The sequence below is a fragment of the Candida margitis genome (genome assembly GCF_024628925.1).
Source record: "Candida margitis strain CBS 14175 chromosome Unknown scaffold59, whole genome shotgun sequence".
NCBI classification, from domain to species: Eukaryota; Fungi; Ascomycota; class Pichiomycetes; order Serinales; family Debaryomycetaceae; genus Lodderomyces; species Lodderomyces margitis.
The window spans coordinates 27,576-55,175 of record NW_026261732.1 but is presented as its reverse complement, the minus strand read 5'-3'; the positions used below and the strand labels follow the sequence as shown (position 1 = coordinate 55,175).

The 27,600-nt window shown below is 37.7% G+C and overlaps 10 protein-coding genes across 10 annotated transcripts; 4 read left to right on the top strand and 6 right to left on the bottom strand. All coding sequences in view use genetic code 12, as the record gives it.

Annotated features, from left to right (window-relative positions):
- Window positions 1-23: 23 nt before the first annotated feature.
- On the top strand, window positions 24-4,133 carry KIN2 (serine/threonine protein kinase; the record flags this gene model as incomplete). Its single annotated transcript, XM_051815916.1, has 1 exon — window positions 24-4,133. One exon carries the CDS (start codon window positions 24-26, stop codon window positions 4,131-4,133), a length of 4,110 nt encoding a protein of 1,369 aa, XP_051674012.1.
- Window positions 4,134-4,354: 221 nt separating this feature from the next.
- CANMA_000371 (uncharacterized protein) lies at window positions 4,355-5,803 on the bottom strand (the record flags this gene model as incomplete). Its single annotated transcript, XM_051815905.1, has 1 exon — window positions 4,355-5,803. The coding sequence occupies one exon, from the start codon at window positions 5,801-5,803 to the stop codon at window positions 4,355-4,357; it is 1,449 nt and encodes a 482-aa protein (XP_051674011.1).
- A 372-nt stretch (window positions 5,804-6,175) lies between these two features.
- Window positions 6,176-7,915, bottom strand: INO2 (Ino2p; the record flags this gene model as incomplete). Its single annotated transcript, XM_051815894.1, has 1 exon — window positions 6,176-7,915. The coding sequence occupies one exon, from the start codon at window positions 7,913-7,915 to the stop codon at window positions 6,176-6,178; it is 1,740 nt and encodes a 579-aa protein (XP_051674010.1).
- A 2,600-nt stretch (window positions 7,916-10,515) lies between these two features.
- Window positions 10,516-12,051, top strand: RTT109 (H3 histone acetyltransferase; the record flags this gene model as incomplete). The annotated part of the gene is made up of 1 exon (XM_051815883.1): window positions 10,516-12,051. One exon carries the CDS (start codon window positions 10,516-10,518, stop codon window positions 12,049-12,051), a length of 1,536 nt encoding a protein of 511 aa, XP_051674009.1.
- A 354-nt stretch (window positions 12,052-12,405) lies between these two features.
- CDA2 (chitin deacetylase) lies at window positions 12,406-13,596 on the top strand (the record flags this gene model as incomplete). Its single annotated transcript, XM_051815872.1, has 1 exon — window positions 12,406-13,596. One exon carries the CDS (start codon window positions 12,406-12,408, stop codon window positions 13,594-13,596), a length of 1,191 nt encoding a protein of 396 aa, XP_051674008.1.
- A 294-nt stretch (window positions 13,597-13,890) lies between these two features.
- CANMA_000367 (uncharacterized protein) lies at window positions 13,891-14,697 on the bottom strand (the record flags this gene model as incomplete). The annotated part of the gene is made up of 1 exon (XM_051815861.1): window positions 13,891-14,697. The coding sequence occupies one exon, from the start codon at window positions 14,695-14,697 to the stop codon at window positions 13,891-13,893; it is 807 nt and encodes a 268-aa protein (XP_051674007.1).
- Window positions 14,698-18,567: 3,870 nt separating this feature from the next.
- On the bottom strand, window positions 18,568-19,872 carry NAP1 (histone chaperone; the record flags this gene model as incomplete). The annotated part of the gene is made up of 1 exon (XM_051815850.1): window positions 18,568-19,872. The coding sequence occupies one exon, from the start codon at window positions 19,870-19,872 to the stop codon at window positions 18,568-18,570; it is 1,305 nt and encodes a 434-aa protein (XP_051674006.1).
- A 259-nt stretch (window positions 19,873-20,131) lies between these two features.
- PXA1 (ATP-binding cassette long-chain fatty acid transporter) lies at window positions 20,132-22,549 on the bottom strand (the record flags this gene model as incomplete). Its single annotated transcript, XM_051815839.1, has 1 exon — window positions 20,132-22,549. One exon carries the CDS (start codon window positions 22,547-22,549, stop codon window positions 20,132-20,134), a length of 2,418 nt encoding a protein of 805 aa, XP_051674005.1.
- A 1,235-nt stretch (window positions 22,550-23,784) lies between these two features.
- Window positions 23,785-24,981, top strand: CANMA_000364 (nicotinamide-nucleotide adenylyltransferase; the record flags this gene model as incomplete). Its single annotated transcript, XM_051815828.1, has 1 exon — window positions 23,785-24,981. The coding sequence occupies one exon, from the start codon at window positions 23,785-23,787 to the stop codon at window positions 24,979-24,981; it is 1,197 nt and encodes a 398-aa protein (XP_051674004.1).
- Window positions 24,982-25,062: 81 nt separating this feature from the next.
- Window positions 25,063-27,369, bottom strand: LEU1 (3-isopropylmalate dehydratase; the record flags this gene model as incomplete). Its single annotated transcript, XM_051815817.1, has 1 exon — window positions 25,063-27,369. One exon carries the CDS (start codon window positions 27,367-27,369, stop codon window positions 25,063-25,065), a length of 2,307 nt encoding a protein of 768 aa, XP_051674003.1.
- Window positions 27,370-27,600: the final 231 nt, after the last annotated feature.

Here is a 27,600-nt window from a genome sequence, read left to right as displayed (position 1 = left end):
ACGCAACAGTACAATCGGATACCATGGAAGCCGATCAACCTTTTGTACAAAGGGATTTAAGCAAGAGCCAGTTGCCAGATGGCAATCAATCTAAATCCCCCTTTGTTTCACATCCAGCAACCCCTCGTATGTTGAAAAGCACCAGTGGGAATGTGAAGACGCAATCAGAATTGAGTGCTACAAAACTGAATGACAGAAGCCTGGATGCACAGTTGTTACCACCCTTATCAATACCATCACCTGCATCTACTCCGGTGGGTGCGACAAATCCACAGGGAGCTAAAGGAGGTTCGAAGCCACTTCCTAAACCCAGGGAATTGGTATCTCCAGCTCTGAGTAAGGCATCTCAGGGGCAAACTTCACTGCCACAAGTAGGTCGCAGTCCAATTACTCCGAGCCAGTACTCAGGGAATGAGACTCAGCAATATCAACAACGCCAACAAACTCCACAACTGCAAAGACAGCCACTGTCGCAACAATATGATCAGAGTCAGCAATCGCAAACCTTATCAGCACAGAAGCAGCAGCAGCAGCAGCATCAGCATCAGCATCAACATCTGCGTCTGCAGTCCCATCATACACAGCAACAGCAACAGAAACAGCAACAGCAACAACAACAACAACAACAACAACAACAGTTTCATAGAAAATCAATCGGTGACTGGAACTTTGTAAAGACTATTGGAGCTGGATCCATGGGGAAGGTGAAATTGGCTCAACATAATACAACTCACGAAATTTGTGCCGTTAAAATTATACCTAGAGCCGCAAAACTCTACCAACGAGCTCATGCTAATGATCCACCACCACTAACATCGCAAGAGGCAGCACAGAAACATAAGGAATTTGAAAAGGAAGTGGCAAGGGATAAGCGGACCATTCGAGAAGGAGCACTTGGTAGGTTGTTGTTTCATCCGTTCATATGCAGGCTATACGAAATGGTTCCCATGACCAACCATTATTACATGCTATTTGAGTATATCGAAGGTGGACAAATGTTGGATTATATCGTTGCTCATGGGTCTTTGAAAGAGAAACATGCGAGGAAGTTTGCTCGCGGAATAGCTTCGGCGTTGGATTATTGTCATAGAAATAACGTTGTGCACAGAGATCTCAAGATTGAAAACATCATGATCAATGAAAAGGGGGATGTAAAGATTATTGACTTTGGATTGTCGAACTTGTATTCTCCAAAGAGTTTACTAAAAACATATTGTGGGTCGCTTTATTTTGCCGCTCCTGAGTTGCTTAGCGCGAAGCCTTATATTGGACCAGAGGTTGATATTTGGTCTTTTGGTGTGGTTCTCTATGTGTTGGTGTGTGGAAAGGTGCCCTTTGATGACCAGTCCGTTTCGGTTTTGCACGAGAAGATTAAAAAGGGTAATGTTGAATACCCAAATTTTCTTTCAAAAGAATGTATCACTTTATTGTCAAGAATGTTGGTGGTTGATCCTATAAAAAGGGCCTCACTACATGAAATTTGTTCGCACCCCTGGATGAATAAAGGATATGATCACAAGGTCTCAAATTACCTCCCTCGGAGAGAGCCATTGCGTTTGCCTTTGGACCCGGAGATTATTAAACAGATTGCTGTGTTTGATTTAGGATCGGTGCAGAGTGTGACCGAAGAATTGACAACGTTGCTCACTAGTGTTGAGTACCAAATGAGCACTGAAAATTGGTACAATGTAACACGACAAGGTAAGGAATACGCATCGGCGCAAAATTCTAATATTCTTCCTGATCCCACTGGTGGGTTCCATCCATTGATTTCAATTTACTACTTAGTGGTTGAAATGAAAAAGAGGAAAAAGGCTAAAGAGGAAGCCATCAAAGCTCAGGTTGCACAACAAGAGCAATACAAACAACAACAATTGCAACAACAATACCAAAATCAAATACAACAGCAGCAAAAGCTCTTACAACAGCAACAACAAAACCAACAAGCTTATACATCCTTACCAACGCCAAAGGAGGATTACACACCTCAACCCCAAGCTAATACGTCAGGCGGAATGATCTCACCCGCTAGGACACCTCAATATGCCCACGAGACTGCTACACAGGTTCCTATTGTTGGTGAGTATAATACATCTAAGGATACACCAAATACTCCGCAACCAAGGATTGTTGAGACGTTTTCCGGGTCGCCATCGAAAACTTTGGATCCAAAGCGTGAGCAATCGCCAAGTGTGGCCCCACCAGTTGCTCCACCTCCTGTTATTTCAGTTCCCGAACAAGCACACACTTCTGTGATTCCTTCTAACTTTGATAATCCACCGCTTGCATCTAATAAGAATGACGAGCTTGCTATACCCGAGCAGCAACACCCAAGAAGCCCAAGAAGCACCACTCCTATTGACTCCTTGGATCCTAACAGAGCCAGTGGAGGCTCCACGAGTGGAGCCGGTTTTAATAACTTGTTTAGGAAGCTTTCAAGTAAGAAATCTAGAGGATCAGGCTCACCAAAGATAGTATCGCAGCCTGGCAATGAATTTGATTCGGCAAGGAATCTGCCCCATTCTTCGCAGAGCACGCTCGATCCGTTGGTACGTCGTGGTGTTAGTATGAAGGTCACAGCCAAAGAGAAGGAATCTGGATCAAGATTATCCCCAACAAAGCCCGAGAGAAAGGAAAAAAGACAAGATACGGCCATGCATGTACATTCAGCATCGACTTCTACACCCAATAGGCCCCATGGATTTATTCCAGTGGAGTATTTACCACCATTGCCAAACTATGACCCGCACACCAATACTGTTACTCAAAATACAACAACGAAGCAGCAACAGACATTGGCGGTTCCCTCACGTAAATTGCACCCTACCGCAAGAGCTAAATCGGTTGGTGGTCAAATTAGGAAAGATGCATATGGTCGTGGCAGAAGTAATACAGCTACTCAAAATAATGCCAATATAGAACTCGCTCATTCGACAAGCCCACACAATACTGAAATATCATTTGATGAGGGTTCAGCTGGTGCATTATTTGATGATGTTAAGTTGGATGATATGCAAGTCCAAGAAGTACCTCAACTCACCGAGGATGAGATTATCAAGCAGTACAATGAAGCCAAGCCTGGTTCAATGCCATCCATTGAGCACTGCAAGACTTTATTCTTGAAAGGATTCTTTAGTGTACAAACCACTTCTACCAAACCTTTACCTGTTATAAGATACAATATCATCAATGTGTTGAGTCGATTAGGAGTTAGATTTCAAGAGGTGAAGGGTGGGTTTATTTGCGTGCATACTCCTTCTGTGCAACAACAGGAACAGCAAGTACAACAGCCACAACATGAGGATGACGCTGAAGATCAAATATTGGATGCATATGCCCACGACGATGAAAATGAAGAAGAGAATGAGTTATACGGCGATGCATTTAGACTGAAGTCATCAACTCTGAAATCTTCCTCCTTTGACGATCCTAAAGTGGAAGCTATTTCTGAAGGTGCTCGAACTCCAAGCCGCCAACCATCTATGAATGCCCAAGCTATTCAAGCCGCTCAAGGAGGAGGAGGAGCAGAGCTATTATCGCCATCAAATGCTCAAAATAAACCTCAAAGATCATCAACCATTGGTGGTGGTAGCTCGGGACATCGGAGGAAAATTTCCATTGGAAATACTTTTCTCAACACCTATCGTAAAAAGAATAATTCTCAAGTTCAGATGCCACCCAATACTCCAGCTACAGCGCGTACCATAAGAGGAATGTACACCGATCGAGAAGACGCTGCTGACCATGATGGCCATGGTGAAGGAAGTGGACCAAATACACTTGATGCTGATTTCGGTAATGATACGCTTGACCTTGACAATTCGGCTGATTCATTGAGTGGATATGTAGGAGGAAGCGATATGTTGATTTCGTCCAAGATTGAGCATCGTGCTAGTCATCAACGTACAACTAGTACCGCTAGTAATTCGAGTCAGCAACAGTACCAGCAACAACAACAACAACGTCGTGGCGGTGGCGGCGGTGGTAGCTCTAAATCGCCTTTGAAGTTTGAGATTCATATTGTTAAGGTGCCCTTGGTGGGATTATATGGGGTTCAATTTAAGAAGTTGTTGGGTAACACATGGAATTATAAAACTTTAGCTGGTCAAATTTTGAATGAAATGAATTTGTAAAGAAGAAGGTGTGTGGAGAGAGAGAGAAGGCAGTACTTTTTTGCATGTATAGGTTGTATGTATGTGTCTCTAAATATTTTTTTATTTTTTAAAGTCTAGCTAGAGATGAGCGTAGAGATGGGTGTAAAGAGAGGCAAGAAGAGAGGTTTGTGATGCTACATTTAAATAGTAGGTTGGTTTGCTCCATGAATTAAGTGTTCACTGTAACACCACACAAGCTTCTATTGACGATGTTGTCTTTGTTGTCTCCTTTCAAATCGTCTCTGACTATCCATTCTCAGATCTCCATTACTGTCACCTACACTTGCACCTTCACCGTCACCACCACCGCGACGACGACTACTTAATCCAGTTTGATTCATTTGCTGCATCTTTTCTCGTTCCCTAGCTTCCAACCGCGAAGATCTTTTCCTCACTGCCAACAACCCTGCCAACTGGACCTCCTTCTTTTTATTAGCAATGAATTTCCTCTTTTTGATCTCGTTGTTGAATAACGATTCAACAAGGGCCGATTTCGAAAGTTTATTGATCAAAGACTTGGGCGTCGTTTTGCTGCGTTTGAGTTTGATCAAGTAGGCATTGAATTCAAATATGTTTTTAGCAATCAAGTCAAACTTGATGTCGGATATGGCAATGTCGAAATTTGACGGTGAGTAGAATTCGTTGGGGAATTCAGGGGCGAGTTTACGTTTTTTGGGGATTGATAGCTGTGGATAATGGATGGTTTTTTTGTATAATCGGTTATTATCAAATAATAGGACCCATTGTGTTTGCACACCTTGGGAATTAGCAGAAGTAGATGTGTTGTTGTCGTCAATGAAGAAAGGATCAATGCGGGAAAACTCAGGTGAGTTTGATGAACTTCGATCAATCCAGTCTTTGAATCTATAGGTGGTGGCAATATGGGATATGACTATGTATAGGACTTCAATCTTGCCTTCAATTAATAAATAATCAAATTGAGGTAAATCTTCTTCATTTACAGCTGCGGGGCTAGACGACTCAGTAGCACTGTCGTCGTTCTCATCAACATCACCTTGCTCCTGCAGTGGGTAATCGCCATTCTCTTTAATTTCAATTACTTCGTCACTATCATTAGTGGGAGCAGCAACAGCAACACCGCCTAAGGGTGTACTAATCCCGAAAAATCGTCTGACAACTTGTTCAAAACTCAAACCATGGTTCTTGTTTCCCATCAACACATGAACCAAACTCGATTTAAGCTTATTTATAAACAACACCGAACTCGAAGCTGGTGCAAAATTCGATGACAAAGAGTTCAATCCATCATAAGTACTAGCAGGAAAATAATTCAACAACTCCAACTCAAAAATATCAACATCGAAAAATTCCGATTGTAGTTTCAAATATCCACGGAAATTATACAACCAATTGATCAAATAGGTGTAGTTGTACGTGCACCGTAACTTTTGTAGTGTTTTGGCATATGGCTGGTCGGGCTGCTGGTTGGGCAAGATTAATGGTGCATGTTTCGACAAGGTTGTGATTTGATCTTGAGTCCCAATGATTAATGTGTCGAGTGATGGTGGATCAGCTTGAGCTTGAGCTTTAGCTGTAGCTTGATTTTGCGTTTGGGTTGGTTCGGGTGTGGGTGTGGGTGTTGGCTCTGCACTTGAGTCTAAATCAATTACGACACGGTTTGGTGGCATTCTCGTTAGATGTGGCGTATTGTACTGAACTGTAGATAGAGTCGCGTATGTTAAAAGTGAAATTTCCAAGGAAGAGATTTTGTTGAAATATTTTTTTATTTTCGTTCGTTTTCTTTCTGTTTGACACAATTCAAGAGATTGTTAAAACAAATGCAATATGATTTGCCTTTATCAGTAGTAGGGACCTTGTAGAAGTGTGAAAGCCACAAGCTATTGTCGCAAAATAACTAAATAAATATACTCTTTGTATTTCCCAAAATAATATTTAAACATATATATATATATATATACTAACAAGAAGATTTTCTATTATTCCATGAATTGAACTTTGAATCTTTTACCTCATCCCAAAGCAAAAAACACAAAGGGTAGTTAACCCTCCAACAACTGCCTCAACCCCTCATTCAACAGCCTGATCAACATCATCTCATTGCTAATCCTCATCAATGCTCCATGTTTAGATAAATTAGGCAATCCTTCTTTATTAACCCTGGCTCTTTTAGTCTTGCGATCAGCTTCATTCAATTCAGGTAATCTGGCAAATGCTTCCAAATCAATAATTTGTTCAAGACAACGTTGGTAAGCTTGTTTACACAATTGACGACGTTTTTGCTCTGAATGGGAGTGGTTTAACCGTTTTTGTTCCAATGATAAAAGCGGTTTGTTGGTTGAACGTCTACGTTTTTTGAGGAGTGGTTTATCCAGTCTTGAAGTAGAAGTAGTATTAATGGTGGAGGTGTCGTCTTCGGAGTCGTATTCCTCTTCCTCTTCCTCCTCTTCGTCTTCTTCAACGCCTTGTCTTTTCTTACTTTCGTCGCCTGAAGTTGGTGGAGTGATTAGTTGTGAATTTGTTGATGATACTGACGACGTGGTGGCTGATGATTGTTGTTTATTGATTTCAGCTTTGTTAGGGGAACATTTGACATCATTCTTTTGCTGTTTCGTCAGTTTAGTTTGTTTAGTTTGTTTAGTTTGCTTAGTTTGTTTAGCCTGTGCTCTTTTTGATGCTTTGGATTCAGCTTGTTTTGCTTCCTCTACTTGTTTTTCAAGTGGAGGTGATGAGAATGGCGATTTAGCTGGTACTGAGAAAGCTTCAGCTAACTCATTTTTAAGAGCAACGTGATCTTGCAACTGTTGTTGCTGGTGTTGGTGTGGTTGTTGGTTCTGATATTGGTATTGATACTGTGGCTGTGGTTGTGGTTGAAATTGTGCTTGCATGACATTTGAATGGGCTGTATTTGGAGATGTTGACGATGGGTGGAGGGTAGAATCGGTTGGATAAAAAGGCTGTGGTTGATGTAGGTGTGAATTTAGATGATAATTTTGTAATTGCTGGTGCTGTTGTTGTTGCAGCTCCAGCTGGTGTGGCTCTTCCACTTGTTTATGGGTTTGCTTATTAAAAGAAGGTACACTCATTGTACGCATCTCAAAGTTAAAATCAAACCCCGTATCATTATTAGCCTTAGGTATGCTGCCACTACCTTCATCATTATTGCTTTTATTATTACTATTATTGTTGTTTCTTGCTGATCGGCTATTATGGTAAAATTGTAATGGATCAGCTGCTGCTTTTGGGTTTGCCAAACTATCCAAAAACCGTTCTAGAGCATTTGATTCAGTGTTGGTAAAGAAATGATCAAAATCGTCATTTTCTTCTTGCTGTTGAGGTTGATGTTGTTGCTCTGAGTTTTGTTGTTGATGCTGTTGTTGTTCTGAATCTTGTTGAATGTATTGATGTCCTCCATTTAGTATTTGTTGCCTAGAATCAGCGAATTCATCCTGTGGTAAACCAGTCACACTATTATGCGCAGAAAATTGTTGTTGTTGTTGTTGCTGAGGTGGAGGAGTGGGCAAGTTGGTAGTGTATTGTGAATTCAACATTTGAACTTTATTCAATTCTTCAAACGACCCAATGGCTGACTTTTGTTGCAAAGTATTATACATCGAATAAGCTTGTTCAAAATCCATATCAGTAGAAAATATATCCAAAAAGTTATCAAATCCATTGGCATCTGATGAGGAATCTAATTGAGTAGCACCACCTGAGTTCATCATCATCATCATTGTCAGAGGTGAGTTATTGTTGGCTTGTAGTGAAGGTTGGTGATTCATAATGTAAAAAAAAGTTATATGTGTGGGAGTCTGTGCGTGAGCGTAACAAAATTTGTCTCTTTTTGTCAGTCCTTTCTTTTAAGCAAGTATATTGTGGTGGTATATTTGTGGTAACGAGCTCTTTTTTTGTTGAATGGCCAGTTTAATATTGTTGATACAACTGCGTTTTGCCTGTATGTACTTTGAAATTCAGCTACTAAAACCGTGATATCTCTATCAAATAGCTTTCTATTATTTTTTTTTTTGTTGCTTGTGAAATTTTAAACGTAACAACACTTCTCAATACAATACCATACAATACAAAAAAAAAAAGAATAGCAAGACACACAGTTAAATTTTTTGGTTAGTCAAGTTATAGCTTTTACCACTGCTTATTTATTATATCGTGTGAAATAAGAGTGATTGTAGTGAGTGTTGTGTGATGTGTAAGTAAGTTGTGGATGAAAAATGTTGGTTGAATAGTTAGTTAGTTAGTTAGTTAGTTGGCTTATTTGATATATACGAAATAAAATTGTTTGAAGAAATATCTGGGGGAAAATTCTGTTATATATTATACTTACTTTACTTAATTACTATTATAGTGTATATATATAGAGAGTATGTATATGGTGTGTCATACATATAAAGTTGGGTTTAAAGAAGAGGAGATTTATATACAGGTTAAATCCGATATTAATTATTACATCATTGGTGTTTGTGTAAGTTTCTTATTCCCTGATGAAGGAAAAAGTAGTGTACTTTTGCACAACGGAGTATTATTCTTAATTGGAGACTCTTAACATTTTAATTATCTTCTCCTATTGTTATTATTAATATTATTATTACAATTTAAGTTATTTTGCATTAACTCCTTATACTACGACTACTACTACTACTATTATCCTTAAATATTTTGTCTTTTCTCGTCGTCATACAATAATATATACCTTGAACATTGCCCCTCTCAATTACAATAGCAATAGCTAAGTAACTCCTATTTAAAAACAATACAAGCGAATGAGACATACTATTTAATAGTAGGGAGATAGAGACAGACATATTATACTATAATTATGTATTAACTTTTTTGTTAATACTTACGGAGTTTTCATTTTCTATTTTTTAAATTTTGCGGAGACAAAGAAAGAATACAACGAAACTGAAACTGAAACAAAAGAAAGAGAGGGGTCGTGAGGTATTTAAATCTCATAACCCTAACATATATATATATATATATATATATATATTTATTTCGATGACTACGATACACGGAGTTATAGATCTTGTTGACAAATGATATATACAAAGCTATAAATGACATAGTGAGTCATCAAGAGAAGGTGAAGAATACAGTTTCAGTAATATAATAACACAATTTAAGAGAAACATTTCAACTGCTTTTGCTGTCGCAATTTTCTTCCCTTTCTTTTCTTTTCTTTTCTTTTCTTTTCTTTGTTTGTGTGTGTTTTTCCTCTTTTGTGAAGGCGGAGGCGAATGTTTGCGTAAGTTTATCTCCTTTAGCGACCATACTAAAAGAGGGGCCAAAATTTTTTGACTGATGACGATGACTGTTGATATACATATGCATGCATGTATGTAGACGACTAAAGTCACACACACATACACACACACACACATATATATATATACATACCAATTAGCTCCATTCTCTTGCTCTCTTTAAAACAATTTCTGTTTAATCGTTTAATTTCATCGTTTTTAGCCTTCAAATTCTCTCCCTTTGCAAAAGAAAGTTTAAAAGTATACTTTTAACTGCTTTAGTTCTAGAACCCCATATCAAGTAATATATTTAAGTTGTTTTGTTGGATATACGTGTCCTTTTACACCCTTCTTTTAGCCCCTGTCTCTATCTCTTTGTTTTCTTAAATTTTGTTGGCCAATAATAATCTCATAACCATACACCTATACTCATAACCAAAAGGGAAAATCCTAAAAATGCAAGAGATGGGTGTAGAGGTGGACTTTTAATCGACTTAGAACAACAAAATACTCCAATAGGAAGAATATCTTATTTTAATTTTTAAAGTTTACATTACGCACTATCCTATTCAAAGCCTTTAATATATGTATATATATGATAATATACTTTTTAACTGTATCAGCCGTTTCTTTACCCCTCCAAACTTTGTACAATATAGTGGGGCAGCAATTTTCGACCAAAAAAACACCAAAACCCAAATACAAAATACTTCTCTCAATGGCTAAAAACAAAGACAGTAACAAAAAAGAGAGTCATCAAAAGGGTTCACGAAATAGATCAACTTACAACTTACCACTTACAACTAAACTTTTGCAAAGATGAAGCAATTGGGACAGACCAACTTTGTTTGCCAAATATCAAAACACCCTAATTTTGTGAGTTCTACAAAGAAGATCAAAGGACATATCTCCGTCTGTATCAGCATTCTATTGTCCATGCTCTATTGTGTAAACTCCGGTAACGTTTTGTTGTGTCGTGCGGGAATTGACGCGAAACATAAATGTGAAAACTTAGGCAACACGACACTAAGTAAAAAGTTTAACGCGTATGGAAATGAAAAAAAAAATATATATCAAAACCAAACTATATATCTGAAGCAAACTAAAGGGGATATATACAAATGTCTCTAGACTCATTGTTGGCTCAACATCTACCGCAAAATGAATCTTTCAAATACTTCTATATCCAATCACGACCAATATACATCAAATCACCAATAAACATTGCTAAATCATCCACCACCACCACCACCACCACCACCACCACCACCTCGCCACGACCCGATACTGTCAAAATACGTCATCTCTTCACATTAATTGATCATGATGATGTGATTGTTTTAGGAATTGAAGTGTATGTGTATTTGCAAATATATCCTAATTACGTAGATCAATTTATATTCATTGCCAAGTGTGATACTACTGGTTTGAAAAAGTTGGCTTATCGAGTTGGTGATGTTGTTGAACTGGTGTTGCGATATATTGTTGACTATGATGTGAATGAGTATAGAATCAAGATGAAGCGGGGGATCATTCTGCATGAGCAAAAGGAGAACGAGGAACAAAAGGAAGACGAGGAGGCTGGTACATACATGAATGAAACTTTGGCACTAATTGATAAATTACAGAGGAAACTATCCACTGATTCAAATTATATCACTACTCTACCATACTATGGCACCCATGCCAAGCATACCACCACCGATAGTAATATCAAATCTAGTCAACAATTTCGTAACCTACCTACCACAATCAACTCACGTATTTGTTTATTCACCAAAACCGCACCACAATACATGTTTCCCAACTCATCTAGAAACGAGTATAAACATTTGAGTAATGGACAAGTGTTATTGACTTGGTGGTTGAGGATAATTGAATCTATTTGTGGTGGTGGTAGCAGCAGCAATGGTGATTGTTGGCCTATTAAAAGACTAATCATCCCTGGATCGGATGAATTTGCCATGAGTAAATTTATTAATCGTTTGCCTAATTGGTCAATTGGGCATATATTTGGTGACAACAATAATTCAGCCTCGAATCATGATGCAAGTTCCAATGCAGATACAGCTGCAAATTCAAAGTCGGGTTTGGCGGTTTATAACATCCCCCTCTTCCCCGATGATCCAAAAGGTCGTTTTTTAGAGCATTTGATTGTTGAAAATCGATACGCCAACGTTTCTATTGATCGCTTTTACCAAGAGTTGGGATATCGACAGGAGTTTCGCATAGGTGACTGTGTTGGTTTAATTGGATGCAAAATTGACAATCATAAGCCAAAAAACAACAAGACTACAGTAGATGAAGTGAATCAGAATGAAGGTGAAGAGGATGATTTGGTGGTTACAGTTCACCAATATAAACAATTTGTTAATCATGTTTTGAAACTGATCAATTTTGATAAATTGGTCGATGTAGAGTACTTGACTCAAGTTCAGATACCTGCATTCTTTAACAAGACTTTGGGTCTTGACGATGGCTTCAAGTATGGACAAGTAATTGGAAAAAAGGCAAAAGTGAGTGAGCATACTTCTGGTCACACTGGTGGTGGTGGTGGCGAAAAGAAAAGTTTACTGCTGGTGCTGGGAGTTACTGGCAGTGGAAATGGGAAAGCTAACGATCTTACTGGATTGATCAAGAGAAAGAAGCGGAAGTGAGAGGGGAGGGACTGAATTTGGAGAGAGTTCTGTTATTGTGTGTCACGGATGCTTACGTTTAGTTACACTGTTGGTCATTTTGTTGTGCAATATTTCACCATATCAAAGAAATAGTTGCAAAAAAAAAAAATTAAAGAAAACAAAACAAAACAAAACGGTGAACCCTTCCAGCTTCATATTTGTTCTATTTTTTTTACCTTTTTTGAAATTTTACAAATCTTAATCCATCATTTCTCCTTTGTTGATAAATAGGTTCCACCAAAGTCTAATTTCCATCATTTGAATTCTAACAAAACAAAGGCACTCATTTGTCTTGAAATAGCATCATCATCATTAGTATTAATAATAATAGAAATGAAGTGGTGGGCTCTTTTTATTTACCTATTCACCATATCGTTATCATTTGTTTATGCGTCCGAATATTCAAAACGGTTGAGTGCTAAGATATCATCGGTCATTTCCCCCAAATTCTACAATAATCACAGTAATAATAAAGGAGATGATGTAAGCAATGGAGCCCATGGACCATCTAGTAGTAAAGTGTTTGACAATTATGTTTATGCAGTAACGCCCGATTTTCATGTGCAACAGCAAATGAAACAACACCAACATCAACAACAACAACAACAAACCAACGAGGCTAATCAACCACCACCATCTCCCAAACAATACGAGCTTCCACCGTCACCTATGATCTACCCACCAAAATTGCCTTTTCCACAGTGGTTAACTGATTTCACGGGATTACATGAATGGCCCGGGTTGGATCCACCTTACATCCCATTAGATTTCATTGATTTCAATAAAATTGTGCCTGTGCCCCTTCACAATCAAGCATCGTGTTCACAACTCCAATTACGGTCACCCGCCAGTTGTTCATTTGATTGCTTCAATTGTGTTGAATTTGATGATGTTTATACGTGTCCCAAACTCTCACAAACATTTGATGATGGACCTAGTCCCTATACTCGCAGTTTACTTGCGGCAATGAACAAGACGCACACCAAGACAACATTGTTTACATTGGGCGTCAATATTGTGCGGTTCCCCGATATTTACCATGATTCAATAGCTGCAGGACATATAATGGGGTCGCATACGTGGTCGCACAAGTTTCTCCCGGCATTGTCAAATCAGGATATTATTGCCCAGATTGAATGGCTGATTTGGAGCATGAATGCAACAGGGTTCCATTTGCCCAAATGGTTTCGACCACCTTATGGTGGCATTGATAATCGGGTGCGGTCTATCTTAAGGCAGTTTGGCATGCAGGCGGTTCTTTGGGATTTCGACACATTTGATTGGAAGATGCTTGATCATTCAAATAGGAGAACGGAACAGGATGTGTATCATGATGTGAAGCGTTTCAAACAGGAACGTGGTGGCACGGGGCTCATTTTGGAACATGATGCTATACAACGTACGGTGGATGTGGGGATTGAGATTTTGCAACTGATTGTTGGTGGTGGTGATAAACAGTTGACGGTGCCGCAGTGTGTCGGGGGAATAGATTATATCAAGTCGTTTCCGAGAACAGTGAAGTGAGTGAGTGAGTGAGTAAGTAAGTAGAAAAGTATATTTGGTTTAACTTATGACTCGGTTTACGATACAGGTGAATAAGATATAGGGTATAAGGTATATTAGTAAACACTTTCAAAAAACAAAATAAAAGCTATATAAAAAAAAAAAACATGTGTGTATGTATGCATGTATGTGTATAAAAGAATTGAGATGATGAACATTCTCAATCCCAGTTGTGAAATAACCAATTGGTATAAAACTCTCCAACTTCAAACCTTTAAGCAAAAAATATCTGTTAAGCTTCCCCCAGGGATAAACTTAATTAGCAGGTACAGGAACGGCATTACTAGCACTCTTCAACAAATCATCCTTTTTATTATTCAATTCTTCAGCTGCATTATTCAATTTAGGCTCAATACGATCTCTTGTCTCTTTCAAAAACGATTCGGCATTCTTTTTACCATTAGTATAAAACTCTTGGGTTTGATTTTTTAATGGAACCAAAATATCATCATTCAACACTTTAACCGTCTTGACACCAGTATTGTAACTAGCAGTCAAATTCTTTTCCAAATATGACTTATTGGCGGGTGTTGATGACAATTCTTGATTGTAGGTGTTGACAATTTGGTGTTGCAATTCATTTGATTTTGAAAATGCGACATTGGTGATATTGAGGACAATCGACTTCAAAGTGTAGTAAATTTGGAAAAGAGAATCTTCAGCGTCATTTTCGACTGGTTTTAAAAATGAATTGTTAATGGTGATAATTTGTTGATTGATGGGTTTGATGAAATTAACAACAACGAAGTGGATAAATTGGTTAGGCAAGTCGATAAAGGCATGGTCAAATAAACCAAGGAAATAAAGCGTCAATCCATCAACTAAATCAGCAATGTCGTAAATGGGGGATACTGACAACACTTGTGTAGTGATAAATTGGTACAATGGGACAATAAATTGTTGGTAAATGGAGTTGAAAACTGAAAAGGACAAGACTAAATTTTCAACATATTGAACAAGGGAATAGTTGTTTACATGTTCAAGTGACTTGGAATTGAACTTTTTGGTTTGTTTGGGCAAGGCTTGCTTAGCTTTTTGCTTAACTTGTTGGATATCAGACATTGCGTGGCTTTAATTGTTGTTGCTGTAGTTGCTGTTGTGGTTGCAATTTAAGTATGTGTCACCTCTCCTTAAAAATAAAATGAAGTGTGGCAGGTGAAAATAAAAAGATTTGCACGTGCTAAAAAAAGAATTGTAAAATGTAAAACTTAGAACACAATAGTAATAACTAACTGTGTTGTTGCTGTGTTTGATTAGATAACTTTGACTTTCTTGAACAAGTAGTAATAATAGTACTATCTGTAGTAATTGTAGTAGCTGGAAAAATGCAATATGTGAAAACAAATAGAAGAAAGAAAGAAAGAAAGAAAGAAAGAAAGAAAGAAAAAGTTGGATATGGGAAAATTGAATTGAAAGAAATTGTGGTTGATATTTATAATAGATAGAGAGTTAGATAGTTAGATAGATAGATTGTTAGTTAGTTAGTTGTAAATATAGACATTGAGATTATTTAGTATTTAGTATTTAGTATTTAGTGTTTACTACTTGGTATTTTATCATATGGTTTGTTGTTATAGGTAACAACAACAACAACAATACACACATATGTAAGATTTTACACAAGACAAATAATTAAGAGCAATTGTTTAGCTCAATGTGCATTACATACATACACAAAGTGTTACTGAACCTCAGACTAAAATTAGTTTCACATCTCATCAGTCAAACACAGAGAGGTCATCGAGAAACAGAGAGACAGAAGTAATCGTTAGTAGTAGTAGTAGTAGTAGTAGTAGTGGTAAGATGTGTTTGAAAATTATCACATGTTAAATTATTGCCACTGTTTGTTTGTATTATTTAATATTTATTTTCACTGTCTATATATGTTGTCATATGTCAAGTAAGTCAGTTGATGATTTTGTCTATGGTGTAATTAATAGTTTTGTTTTATATTTTTATATCAGCCGGTCAGTCGGTCAGTCTATTGGTATATGCTATGTTATCTATCTGGGCACTGGAAAGTAGTTATACTCTCTGCAATCGTGTTGTTATCTTTTACAGTTGTATGTCTGTCTGTCTGTCTGTCTGTTTGTTTGTTTGTTTGTTTGTTTTGTCTTCGGGTAATTACGTATTCCAATTGGAAAATAAAGCTTTTGTTATTATTTAGTTTTGTTCTCGGGAAATCTTAACTACTACTGTTACTACTATTACTTTATTATTTTAGTATTATCTTGTAATGTACAGTGTGTAAGTTTAAAGTATATGTATTATGGTTTAAATTGCTATCTATAGCCTTTTTTTTAACAATTTGCATGTGATAATTTTATAAAATTAAAAAGAGAGATGTTTGTTTTTGTGTATGATGTAATAATCTTTTTTTTTCTCCTTAGTTGTGGCTGAATTTGGGAATAAATATATGTTTTGTGGAACATTGCTATTAACAATCATTTTAACAACAAACTGTGTGTATAAAACCTTTCCAGTTATCAATCAACGTAGCCTTCACACACATGTGTAACCATTACTTTCAACCGTGGTTAGTAGTGTTAATGCTAACACTAAACCTAGCTGTTTGTATATTCGTCTACGGTTTTGTTGTTTTGTATTGTATAGTAAAGTAGTCGTTGATTTTACATAGCAAACAAAACACCTTCTTTTCCTCTCCTTAATTCTTGCTTTTCTGTTTCTTTTTTTTTATTTTTTTAACACCCCCTGTTTTGTTTTGCTTTGCTTTGTTTTAACAAATGTGTCTCAGTTTAAAAAGGCAGCAGCATAGCCTGATGTTACAGAACGAAATGACCTACAACATTACAGACATACAGAGAATGAAACAATCCTAGTGGTTAATACAGTGTAAAAGTGAAAAAGTATACTGGACAAAAGTGCAAATAAAAAAGATAAAAAAAATAAAAAAACTCAAACGTTTGATTAAACAAAGTGTATTTATTTATTAACCAATCAAATGTTGTTAAACCTGGCAATTTGTAAGACTAAGAAACCCTTTTAAGAATTAGACAAAAAACGTATGTTCTATAAGACTAATACTGCAAATAAGAGTCTAGATTCACATGCAAATGGTTTACACACACACACACACACACACACACACATTTGATATGGAAAGACTTAAGAGTATTCAACTCATTGAACTCACTAAACATTTGCCAATGTTTGTTTCGTAATTGAAAAAAATCTCTATCTTTGAGTTATCGTGTTTCACTTTTTCTTTGTACAGTGTCTATAGTCTTTGTTCTGGGCCCTAAAATTTAAAAACATAAAAACATAAAAAAATAAAAAAATAAAAAAATAAAAAAGGGAGTTTGGAGGAACGTTCTTTGTGTTGTTTTCGTAATATTTTAAAAGTGTTTGAGCATAAGATTCTCTACAAGATTATAGCTTATACAAAGCAAGCAAAGAAGTTGGAAGAAGAAGACAAAAGACGAGTATGAGAATCAAAAAAGTGGAAGGAGAAACCACTCTGGAATTATTCTTCCATGTCTTACCTTATGCCTGGTAGTAGTATCATATGTACATCATATATAGACCTCATGTTTTTTCCTCTATGCCGAGGGAGACATGAAAATGATACAAAAAGAAAAGTGAAAAACTAAAAGAATATGTGTTTTCTTCAATCGAGTGAGTGATTGTATATCAAAATATTCCTGTTCTCATCTTTAAAAGACTCTAACCTGTTACTAGTGTTATTTTCTTTTCTTTTCTTTTCTTTTGTTGTTGCATCTTTATTCGGTTAAATTATGAAAAAAAAAAAAACAAAACAATCTCTGCCCCTCGTGTTGTTGTACCCCCACCACTTTACTATTACAGTTCCATCTTTATCCCTTATGCAAAGTTTTGTGTTAACTATATCTTCTATGTTTGTGGACTGCAACTTTGTTTCTATTTTTGTGAAGTTTTGTTTCTTGTCTTGTTGAAGTTTTCAATTGTTTGTATTTTTTGTTAATTATACGACACCCCCACTCCCCGCCTCTTTTCCTCACTTTTATTTAACATAATACATCAACCTCTTTCTTGCATTTCACATGTAATAAACCCTTAACCCAACTTCTATTCGACTAACTTAACTTATTAGACTGAGATAAAGCTTTGTAGCATTTGCATGCCCGTTTAAAAACGTGGACTTTTTTTATTTTCATTCTAAAAAGAAAAATAATGGTTAAAAACTTAAAATATCGCGCTTTTCTTTGTTCGGCTATATATGTGTAAACTTTGTAAACTGTGTAAATTGTGTAATGTATAATGTGGGTTCCTCGGCATCAGATAGAAGATTTTAAAGTTGTGAATCTTTTTACACACCGAAAGAGAATTTGGATTTATTTGGATTTAACAAGAGTTACATAAAAACCACACCACACCTCATTGTCTGTCGTAACTTTTTAGTCAAAATGAAGGGTTGTTCTATTATATTCTTTTCTATTGCTTCTTTGTTTCTTTTGACTTGGCACACCACCACTACACCCCAATTCTCCAATTCTCCAATTCTCCAATTCTCCAATTCTGCAATTTTGCATTTCTGCATTTTTTTGCAATTTTCGGCTCGATGGAAAAGACAAAACAAAAGAAGCAGATGTGGTTATTTTGTTTATAAGAAAAAAACCGAACGTGCTGGGAAGGTTTTATAGTCCAGGCCTGGCATCTATGTTTAAAATTGACTGATCCAAAGTCTTTTCTATGCACTCAAAAAGTTTGTCAAACCTGCCTTCTTCTTAGCCTTACTTTTTTGAATTGTCTCATTTGAATTGTCTCATTCTCAGTATAAATAAACAACGTTCCTGCTCATCTTGATAATATTCCTCTTCCCATACTACACACTACACACTACACACTACACATTGCGTTCTTTTGCTTTAATCATCAACATCTTAGATACTTTATTACAGCTAATTTGTCACTATACACACACTATCACTCCAGTTATTGTTGTTTACATTCAGCTGGTGGCTGCTTTTCACCTTGTCCACTATTATCACCATCCTCATCATCGTCATCTTCATCATCGTCGTCGTCTTCACCATCCTCATCGGAAAACTCTTCGTCTTCATCGCCATCAAATTCATCAGGATAAGCAAAATCAACGGCATCACCAGTAAACCAGTCAACTGCTCTTGGAATCAAACGATCTTTGATTTCTTCTCCCAATTGGTAATCCAACTCCAATCTAGCTTCTAAATCTTCGTCTTCTTCGTCTTCTTCTTCATCATCGACATTTTCGTTGTCACCTTCCTTATGATTGTGCTCTTCATCATCATCATCCTCATGGTCAACTTTAGGTGGCTTTGGTGGATCAAAGAAATTGAAAAACGACTCAGTTGGGGTTATCTTTTCAATGGTTCTAGTTTGTTTAGTTGTCTTATTTCTTTGTTTTCTTCTTTCGATGTTTATTGTTGGATTCTTCTCCTTTGATTTCCAACTGATTTCACATCCAGTGGCATGGTCATAAACGAAATCTCCACTGTATCCCAACTCAGCCTGATAATGGTATGTTTTAGTCAAGATTGAATTCGAGAAATAGTCATTACCACCTTCGCCAAACTCAAAAATTAACTCAAATCCTGGGGTTGATAAGTATTGCATACGAATGTCGATTAAATGTTCCAAGATTTCCGAATCTCTATCGGTGATGGTTTCGGATACTGTGGATAAGTTTTCCAAAGCAGTTAACCAGAATCCAGGAATACCCTTGGCGTCTTTACCATCTTCCTGATCTTGTTCTTTACCCTCCTCCTCCTCTTCTTCATCTTCCTCCTCTTCATCATCATCATCATCTTTCTCTTCAAGTGCTTTTCCTTCTTCAATCTCTTTCTCACTAGGTTCAACATCCCCAACAATAACCTCCTTTCTCTTGGCATAAAGTGGCTCATATTTCTTGAAATACCTCTTTTCTAACTCCAACAACTCCTTCTGAAACTCAGCCTCTAGTTTCATTTGTTGTTGTTGTATTGACTTCAATCCATAAATTCTATTCTTCACCGCTGAAGGCAAGTTAGCAACATAGCCACTGCTTTTCCCCACCAAATCACCCAATTTACCCTGAATCATCGACAACAATACTGGGTTATTGGCCAATGTTTGATTGATCTTGTTCTCATTGCCTTCTTCAATCGTTGGCACTGTTGGCGGTTGCAGCTTCAAATATGAGTTGGTGACACTGGCTGGCGTGTTTTGAGGAGTAGGTGCTTTGGAAATGTCACCGTTCTTTTTCTTAATCGGTTCCGACATGATGATATCAATGTGTTGTTATTTCCTTTGGTTTTATTGTTTCCAGTTTGAAAGGGAGGGCGTTTCGGTTTAGAAAAATTAGTCTCTAGTAGAGATGAAGGAAAAAAATCCTTTTTTCGTTGAAACTTTTTTTCCATTTTGAATTTATTTTTTTCTTTTTTTTTCTTCTTCAAATGACGAATAGAGTTAAACTGCGACAATATTCTACACCACGTTTTAAAAACATTTTCCTTTTCATTACTAGAGTTCCCCTACCTACTTAAGCAGATCCCACCTTGATGGATTTCTCCGAAAAATCAATTGAACTTTCCATTCCAATGTTATCAAATTTCCCATCCAAGTAATCATTAATCTCATCTTTTCTCTTTTCCCATTTAGATACTTGACTAATCTTTTCTTCAATTTCAGCAATTTCATTATCAATGGTCTGCAAATTTTCTTCACTAGTCAAATCATGTAATTTCCAAGTACCTTCTTCTTCAATTTCTAAAATGTAATCGTGGTACTTCATCAACAAAGGTCTATGAGATAAAGTAATGAATGGGATTTTCTTCAGTTTTAAAAGTTCAAAAAGATAATCTTCAACATCAGTACTAACGGCATTGGTACTTTCATCAAGAACAACACATTTAGGATTCTTGAATAAAACACGAGCAATACTAATTCTTTGCTTTTCACCTCCACTAAACACATCCTTCCAATCTTTAACCACATTGAAACTTCCTTCTCTTTTCAAAAGATACTCCAATTTGACTTCATGAAGAATATGGTACAAATAATCATCATTGTAACCCATCTCCAACATCTCAACATACGAATGAGGGTATATAATCTGATCTCTCAAATTTCCTGTGGTGAAATAAGTCTTTTGTGGCAAGTAGAATATATCGTCGTCGTTTGGCTTAGATAAAAGGCCACTGTACAATGGCCACAAACCAGCAATGATTCTAGCAATTGAAGTCTTTCCTGACCCATTCGAACCCAAAATCAACATGTTTCTCAGCTTGATGTGGAAATTTAAATCCTTAACCAAGGGGGTATATTCCGATCCTTGTGGTGTTGGTATAATCACGGGAATGTGTTCAAACCTTAATCCATTAGGGTAATTGTTTTGAATTGTACCGTGAATATCGGCAATTCCATGTTTATCACCATAGTCGAATCGAGGCGAATGCACACGATGCAACTGTGTCAACAACTCAAAGACTCTATCGGTATACCCAGTCAATGTATTGACGTCCTTGATCGAGTACATCAATCTCGATCCCGCATCGGCAAGAGACAACAACAATCTCTTGTTGGTGATAAATTGTCTCATGTTTTTACGCTCACTCGCAGCATTTGCCTGTGCATCGGGGGATACATCCTTCTTTTTGCCTTCAGCGGGCCACAATTCATCTAAAAATACTGGCAATCCGGCAAAAATATAGCCCCATGCCGACCAAGTATATTTTAAAACATAGTCTTCCAATGTGGCATACCAGAAACTGGTATTAATCTCCTTCTTTACATGGTTCATCAACTTTTTAAAGTTTTCAGTTAGCTTTGCCTTTTCAACAAGAGATCCCTTGTAGAACCCAATTTCTTCACAATTGGTCATAAAGTTCAAATGCTGGTTGAAATAGATTCCTTCAAGGTGAGCTCCTTGTGCCGACAACTTACCAAATGACGGTGTAGCTCTTTTCAACATCACTGCAGTAAGGAAGTAGTTTGCAAATATACCAATAATGGCACCACTACCTAAATTGTCCCTCAAATAAACGGCAAAGAAAATCATGTCGATAAATGGCTTACCCATCAGTGAAAACAATGACGATAATGACGAACAAAACTTTGTCACATCATCGGTGATGTATTGATCGATATTTTGAAGAGCTGAATTGCCCAAATCTATCTTGTAGTAAGCCATTGTCTTGTCAAGGTACATGTCATGGATATATCTAGTCAAATTAGTTCTAAATCCAAGGGCCAACCTTTGATCCAAGTATTTAATAGCTGCATTCGTATAGGAAGCAGGAAAAGCAATCAACAACCAGTAAATCAAGTCACGCGAAAACTTTTTACCATTGGCGGCAATCAAATTCTTGACAATTTGACCATCCAATTTGGCCACTAGCAAGGACAACCATGTTCGGAATATTAGAAAAAAACACTGTGATAACAACAACGAGGTGTTTTTGCTGTAGAATTTAGGAATCAAGATCCTCCATATGATGGCTAATTGGTTGAGAAATTTTGAGCTGAAAAGGACTCCCTTCTTTTGCAGCAAAAGACGCTGGTTGATAGCAAAGTCTTTATATAGATACTTATCAGCAGCATATAAATCGTTGTTTGGCTTGGGTATAATGATTCTTTTAATGGAATCCTTGCCACTAGGAATGAAAACCTCCCTTGTCCCATTCTTTAGCATGTTGGACGACTGACGAATGAGACTGGGACGACGTAACTTCTTGGCCAATACGTACTCATTGTACTTGTTGACAACACTTCTGATGGAAAAGTATAGCCCAAACCCAGCAGTGGCAATTAATGTACTAAAGAATAAAACCACGGGACGGGACTGGTAATTCAATGTGACCTTGTTTTGCTTGTATGTAACCATAAACTCTTGCAACAACAAGATGATATTTTTGACATCCTGCTTGTTGTAGCCGGCTAATCGTGATATACTTACCATGATTGCTAGCGCAGTCAAGTGTCTCTGTTATGTGGATATCAGAAAGCCAGTTGTTCCGAGGATAAAGGAAATCGTTTATCAACATACACCCAAAAGTGATTATTTTTTTCTCCTCTTTGTTTGCTTCTATTTATGTGGAGTATGAAGTGCACGTGATCACTCGAAGATATTGCGTTATTAGGCTATACAAACGAAGCTACACATTTACAGAGTCGTTCTTTTGAGGACAGCGGGTGGGATAAGCTAGCTGGTATAATGGGGGTACTTCTTTGATATACTCTCAACATGATACTCTGTGTTGCTATTTGATATTGTCATCATAAACAGACATAGCAATTCACTGTAAGCTGTTACTTGTGGTTTCAGCCAATCCATATCCGAATTTCAATCACCTTTACCTAATGCACTAATTCGATCATGCACAAATCAGGCTTACTTCTTTGCTAGTTTCTCGGTAACACAGCTTTTAAACTTTTGAAACTCTTGTTCACAATCGCCCTTCTTAATTGTTTGATATTTTAGAAGAACACAATTGCCATATTCCGTACCGTACTTTGCACACCCACCGGCAGCATTCATCAACCTTTTGGCAGGTCTAATTTTGGCCCTATTTGTCATGACTGTGTTGTTTTGTTCTGTAAGCAATTGGTCATTACATCCCAGAGTTTTTGCTGAAGCAATTTTTTTTTTTTTTTTGGTGCAAACAGCCACTGTGCTTGACGAAGCCAAGCCACAATAATGTAAATGTAGAGATTGACCAAGCGTCATTACCTGGTAAGAGATCCCTCTACAAATGTATGGGGAGATACCGCCATCCTGAAGCTTGTGCAATTAGTAGCTCCTGCCAGAAACAATGATCCACAATTTTTCACTAAAAATAGCCAGTGCCGTTTCCTGTTAAGGCCGTTTTGCTGCCATTTCAACCGCACGTCACTATTCCGCCGGTCTGTTCCCTCTCAACACAGCATGACTAATTTTTGTGAACACACACCACGCAAACAATTGTTATCTCGTGAGCAAAAAAAATTTTCTTTTATAAACCCGGAAATACAAGAAACGTCTGTGTCCTAATACCTGTACGCAACGTACACCGATATACAACAACCACCTTCAAGCAGTGAAGTTAAATTACCATTCATAGAAGGATATACAAGCTGGTCATCAGTTATAGGCCAAGAGAACACCTACAGTTAATACAATCGCCTTGCATTCTTTAGGACTAAGAGATATCCACAATGGACCCCACAAATGACCCAAATTTCATGCCTCCGTCAAAGAACAAGAACATTGAGCCAACAGCACCACTGCATGCAATACCGCACAATGTCCCAATCCAACCTTTCGTAATGGAAGATCTAGGTGAAGCGTTAGATGATCCAGCGCCACACCCAGCCTCCTCAGCAAAACCATCAGTAATTCGACTCAAATCGTACGAAAGCGGCGGTGAATCTGAATCAAGATACCATTCCAAGATTCCTCGCAAACATACTGAGTTGACGAATTCCTCGTCTGATGAAGAGGAGATCATTATTGATGTTGCTGAACCCCAAGAAAAAAGTCGAAAGGAAATTCTACCACCTTCTATTCAAGTACGTTCTTCCCAGATTGCCGACTTGGAAGAAGTACCACATGGTATACAAAGACAAGCTACGGAATTGAATGATTATGAATTCCCCACCCATAGATTGGGCACAACTTTGACCGATGAATCAAAAGCACCATTAGTAATTGTGGCTTGCGGAAGTTACTCGCCCATAACTTACTTGCATTTAAGAATGTTTGAAATGGCATTGGATGCTGTAATTGAACAGACCAGATTTGAAGTCATTGGTGGGTATTACAGTCCGGTATCGTCGAATTACAAGAAACAGGGGCTAGCTCCTGCACATCACAGGGTGAGAATGTGTGAATTGGCCTGTGAGCGAACCTCGTCGTGGCTTATGGTCGACGCATGGGAATCATTACAACCAAAGTATACTAGAACTGCACTAGTCTTGGACCACTTCAATGAAGAAATAAACATTAAACGAGGAGGAATTATGACAAAGTCAGGCAAGAGAAGAGGAGTCAAAATCATGCTCTTGGCGGGTGGAGATTTGATCGAGTCAATGGGAGAGCCGGATGTTTGGGCTGACCAGGATTTACATCACATACTTGGGAAATACGGATGCTTGATCGTAGAACGGACAGGCTCCGACGTGAGAAGCTTTCTTCTAAGTCACGACATTATGTATGAACATCGGAAAAACATTTTGGTGATTAAGCAATTGATTTACAATGATATCTCATCAACGAAAATACGATTGTTCATAAGGAGAGGCATGTCTGTGCAATATTTGCTACCAAATTCCGTGATAAGATACATTCAACAACACAATCTTTATGGCGATTCAGAGCCAGTTAAACAAGTAATGTCAGAACGTGCAGATTGATAAAGTGTTGCATTCTTTTTTTCTTTTTTTTAGTGTAATAAATAGAGCTCAATATAATAAATTATAAACGTTAAATTCACATCACCATTCTTGGGTCTTCAAACCATACTTGCTCTTCTTAGCTCCCCTAACAGGGGTAATCAATTTTGATCCACCCTCCAAGAATGAAAACCTGTCTCTTCTCCTCTCCTCGTATGCTTGAATGTACTCCTCCTTTTGCAATGTCAATCCAATATCATCCAATCCATTAAGTAAACAGTGCTTTCTAAATTCTTCGACATCAAAATGTTGAACCAAAACTTCATCAGTCTCACCATCTCTTATCTGCTGTGTTGGTAAATCGATTGTTAACTTGTGCCCTCCTTCAATTACAGGTATGAGCTTGGACTCGATGACTTCCTGAGGTAATCTGATTGGAAGCAAAAAGTTCTTGAATGAATTGTTGTAGAAGATATCACCAAAAGATGGAGCTATTATTGACTTAATACCAAAGTCCTTTAATGCCCATGGAGCGTGTTCTCTAGATGAACCACATCCGAAATTGTCACCAGTGACAACCAAAATTTCTGCTTTCCGATATGGTTCTCGATTCAACACGAAATCAGTTTCGACATCTTTGCCATTTTCCTTGACAAACCTGGCCTCGTAAAACAACCCATCTTTCAACCCAGTTCTCTTGATTGTCTTTAAAAATTGTTTTGGGATAATGGCATCGGTATCAACATTGGCCTTAAACAATGGAGCTGCAATACCAGTCAAGACTGTGAATTTATCTAAACCTCCTTCAGAGTCAGAAGAAGGCTTAGCTTTTTTAGGAGATGGCTGTGGAATATCTTTAAGCCTGTCATCCTCAACAGCTTGTGACACATCCATTGGCACTTTTTCGTGCTCGTACACCGCATCTTGCAATTCTTGGTCCTCTTCGCCCAGTTCAATGGCTACTTCAGGTTCATCAGTGTGTCTGTGCTCAAATTCTCTAATGTCGGTAAAATGACCTTTGATAGCGGCAGCTGCAGCCATTGCTGGTGACATCAAGTGTGTTCTTGACCTTGCCCCTTGACGACCTTCAAAGTTTCTGTTCGATGTTGATGCACATCTTTCTTCTGGGCTCAAGATATCCGGATTCATTCCCAAGCACATCGAGCAACCAGCTTCTCTCCACGTGAACCCAGCAGCCTCGAAAATCTTGTCAAGACCTTCTTTCTCGGCTTGTCTTTTGATAAGACCAGAACCAGGTACGACCAAAACTTCTTTAACGTTATCAGCTTTTTTGTGTCCTTTTGCGACCTTAGCTGCAGCTCGCAAATCTTCAATTCTCGAGTTTGTACATGAACCAATGAATGCCTTGTCAATTTTGATGTCTTTCAATGGAGTGTTTGGGGTTAACCCTTGGTATTTCAATGCTCTTTGCATACCTTCTTTCTTTATTGGGTCGCTTACCTCTGCTGGATCAGGGACCTTAGCTGTAATTGGCAATGCGTCTTGTGGCGAGTTACCCCAAGTTATCGTGGGTACAATATCCTTGGCAGCAATCTTGATATCGTAATCAAATTTTGCTCCTGGATCGGAATGCAATGTTTTCCAGTATTTTACAGCTTTATCCCATTGTTCTCCTTTTGGTGCCAATGGTCTTCCTTTGATATACTTGAAGGTTGTTTCATCTGGCTTGATCATACCTGCTCTTGCACCAGCTTCAATTGACATGTTACATATGGACATCCTTGCTTCCATAGACAACTCTTCAATAGCCTTACCTGCAAACTCAATAACACAACCAGTACCACCTGCAGTACCAATTACACCAATGACATGCAAGATTAAATCTTTAGAAGTAATACCCTCACTTAAGGACCCATCGACGAAAATCCTCATGTTCTTCGATTTTGTTTGGATGATGGTTTGAGTTGCAAGAACATGTTCAACCTCCGAAGTACCGATACCAAACGCCAAAGCGCCGAAAGCACCGTGGGTGGATGTGTGTGAATCACCACAAACAACAGTCGTACCAGGTAATGTGAATCCTTGTTCTGGACCAACAATGTGAACAATACCTTGTCTGCTATCACTCATTCCAAAGTACTTGACATCAAAGTCTTTTACATTCTGTTCCAAAGTTTTAACTTGCAATTTTGAGTCCCCTTGTTTGATAAAAGTGTCAACATCCTTGAAAGTGGTTCTGGGAGTTGTTGGGATATTATGATCTACCGTGGCCAAAGTACAGTCTTTTCTTCTCACAGATCTATTTGCATTTCTCAATCCTTCAAATGCTTGAGGGGAAGTGACTTCATGAACTAAGTGTCTGTCAATGTATAATAAGCAAGAGTTGGACTCATCTTTGTGGACAATGTGGTCCTCAAACACTTTATCGTATAATGTTTTAGGGGCCATTTTTCTTTTTCAAGTAGTGATGTTGTTTTGAATGTGGGATAAATCTTCAAACTTGGTTCTTTTAGGTGATATAAATATGGTCAAGTTTTTTTTTTTTCAACATGCGTCATCAAAAAGAGTGTAATACTATTGCGGACCGGTATAGGAGCGGTTTCGGTGAGATCCATTTCTTTTTTTTGCTGGGCCAATTACATTCGCATTAATCATAAGCGGCGAGTCTGGACTCCTTTA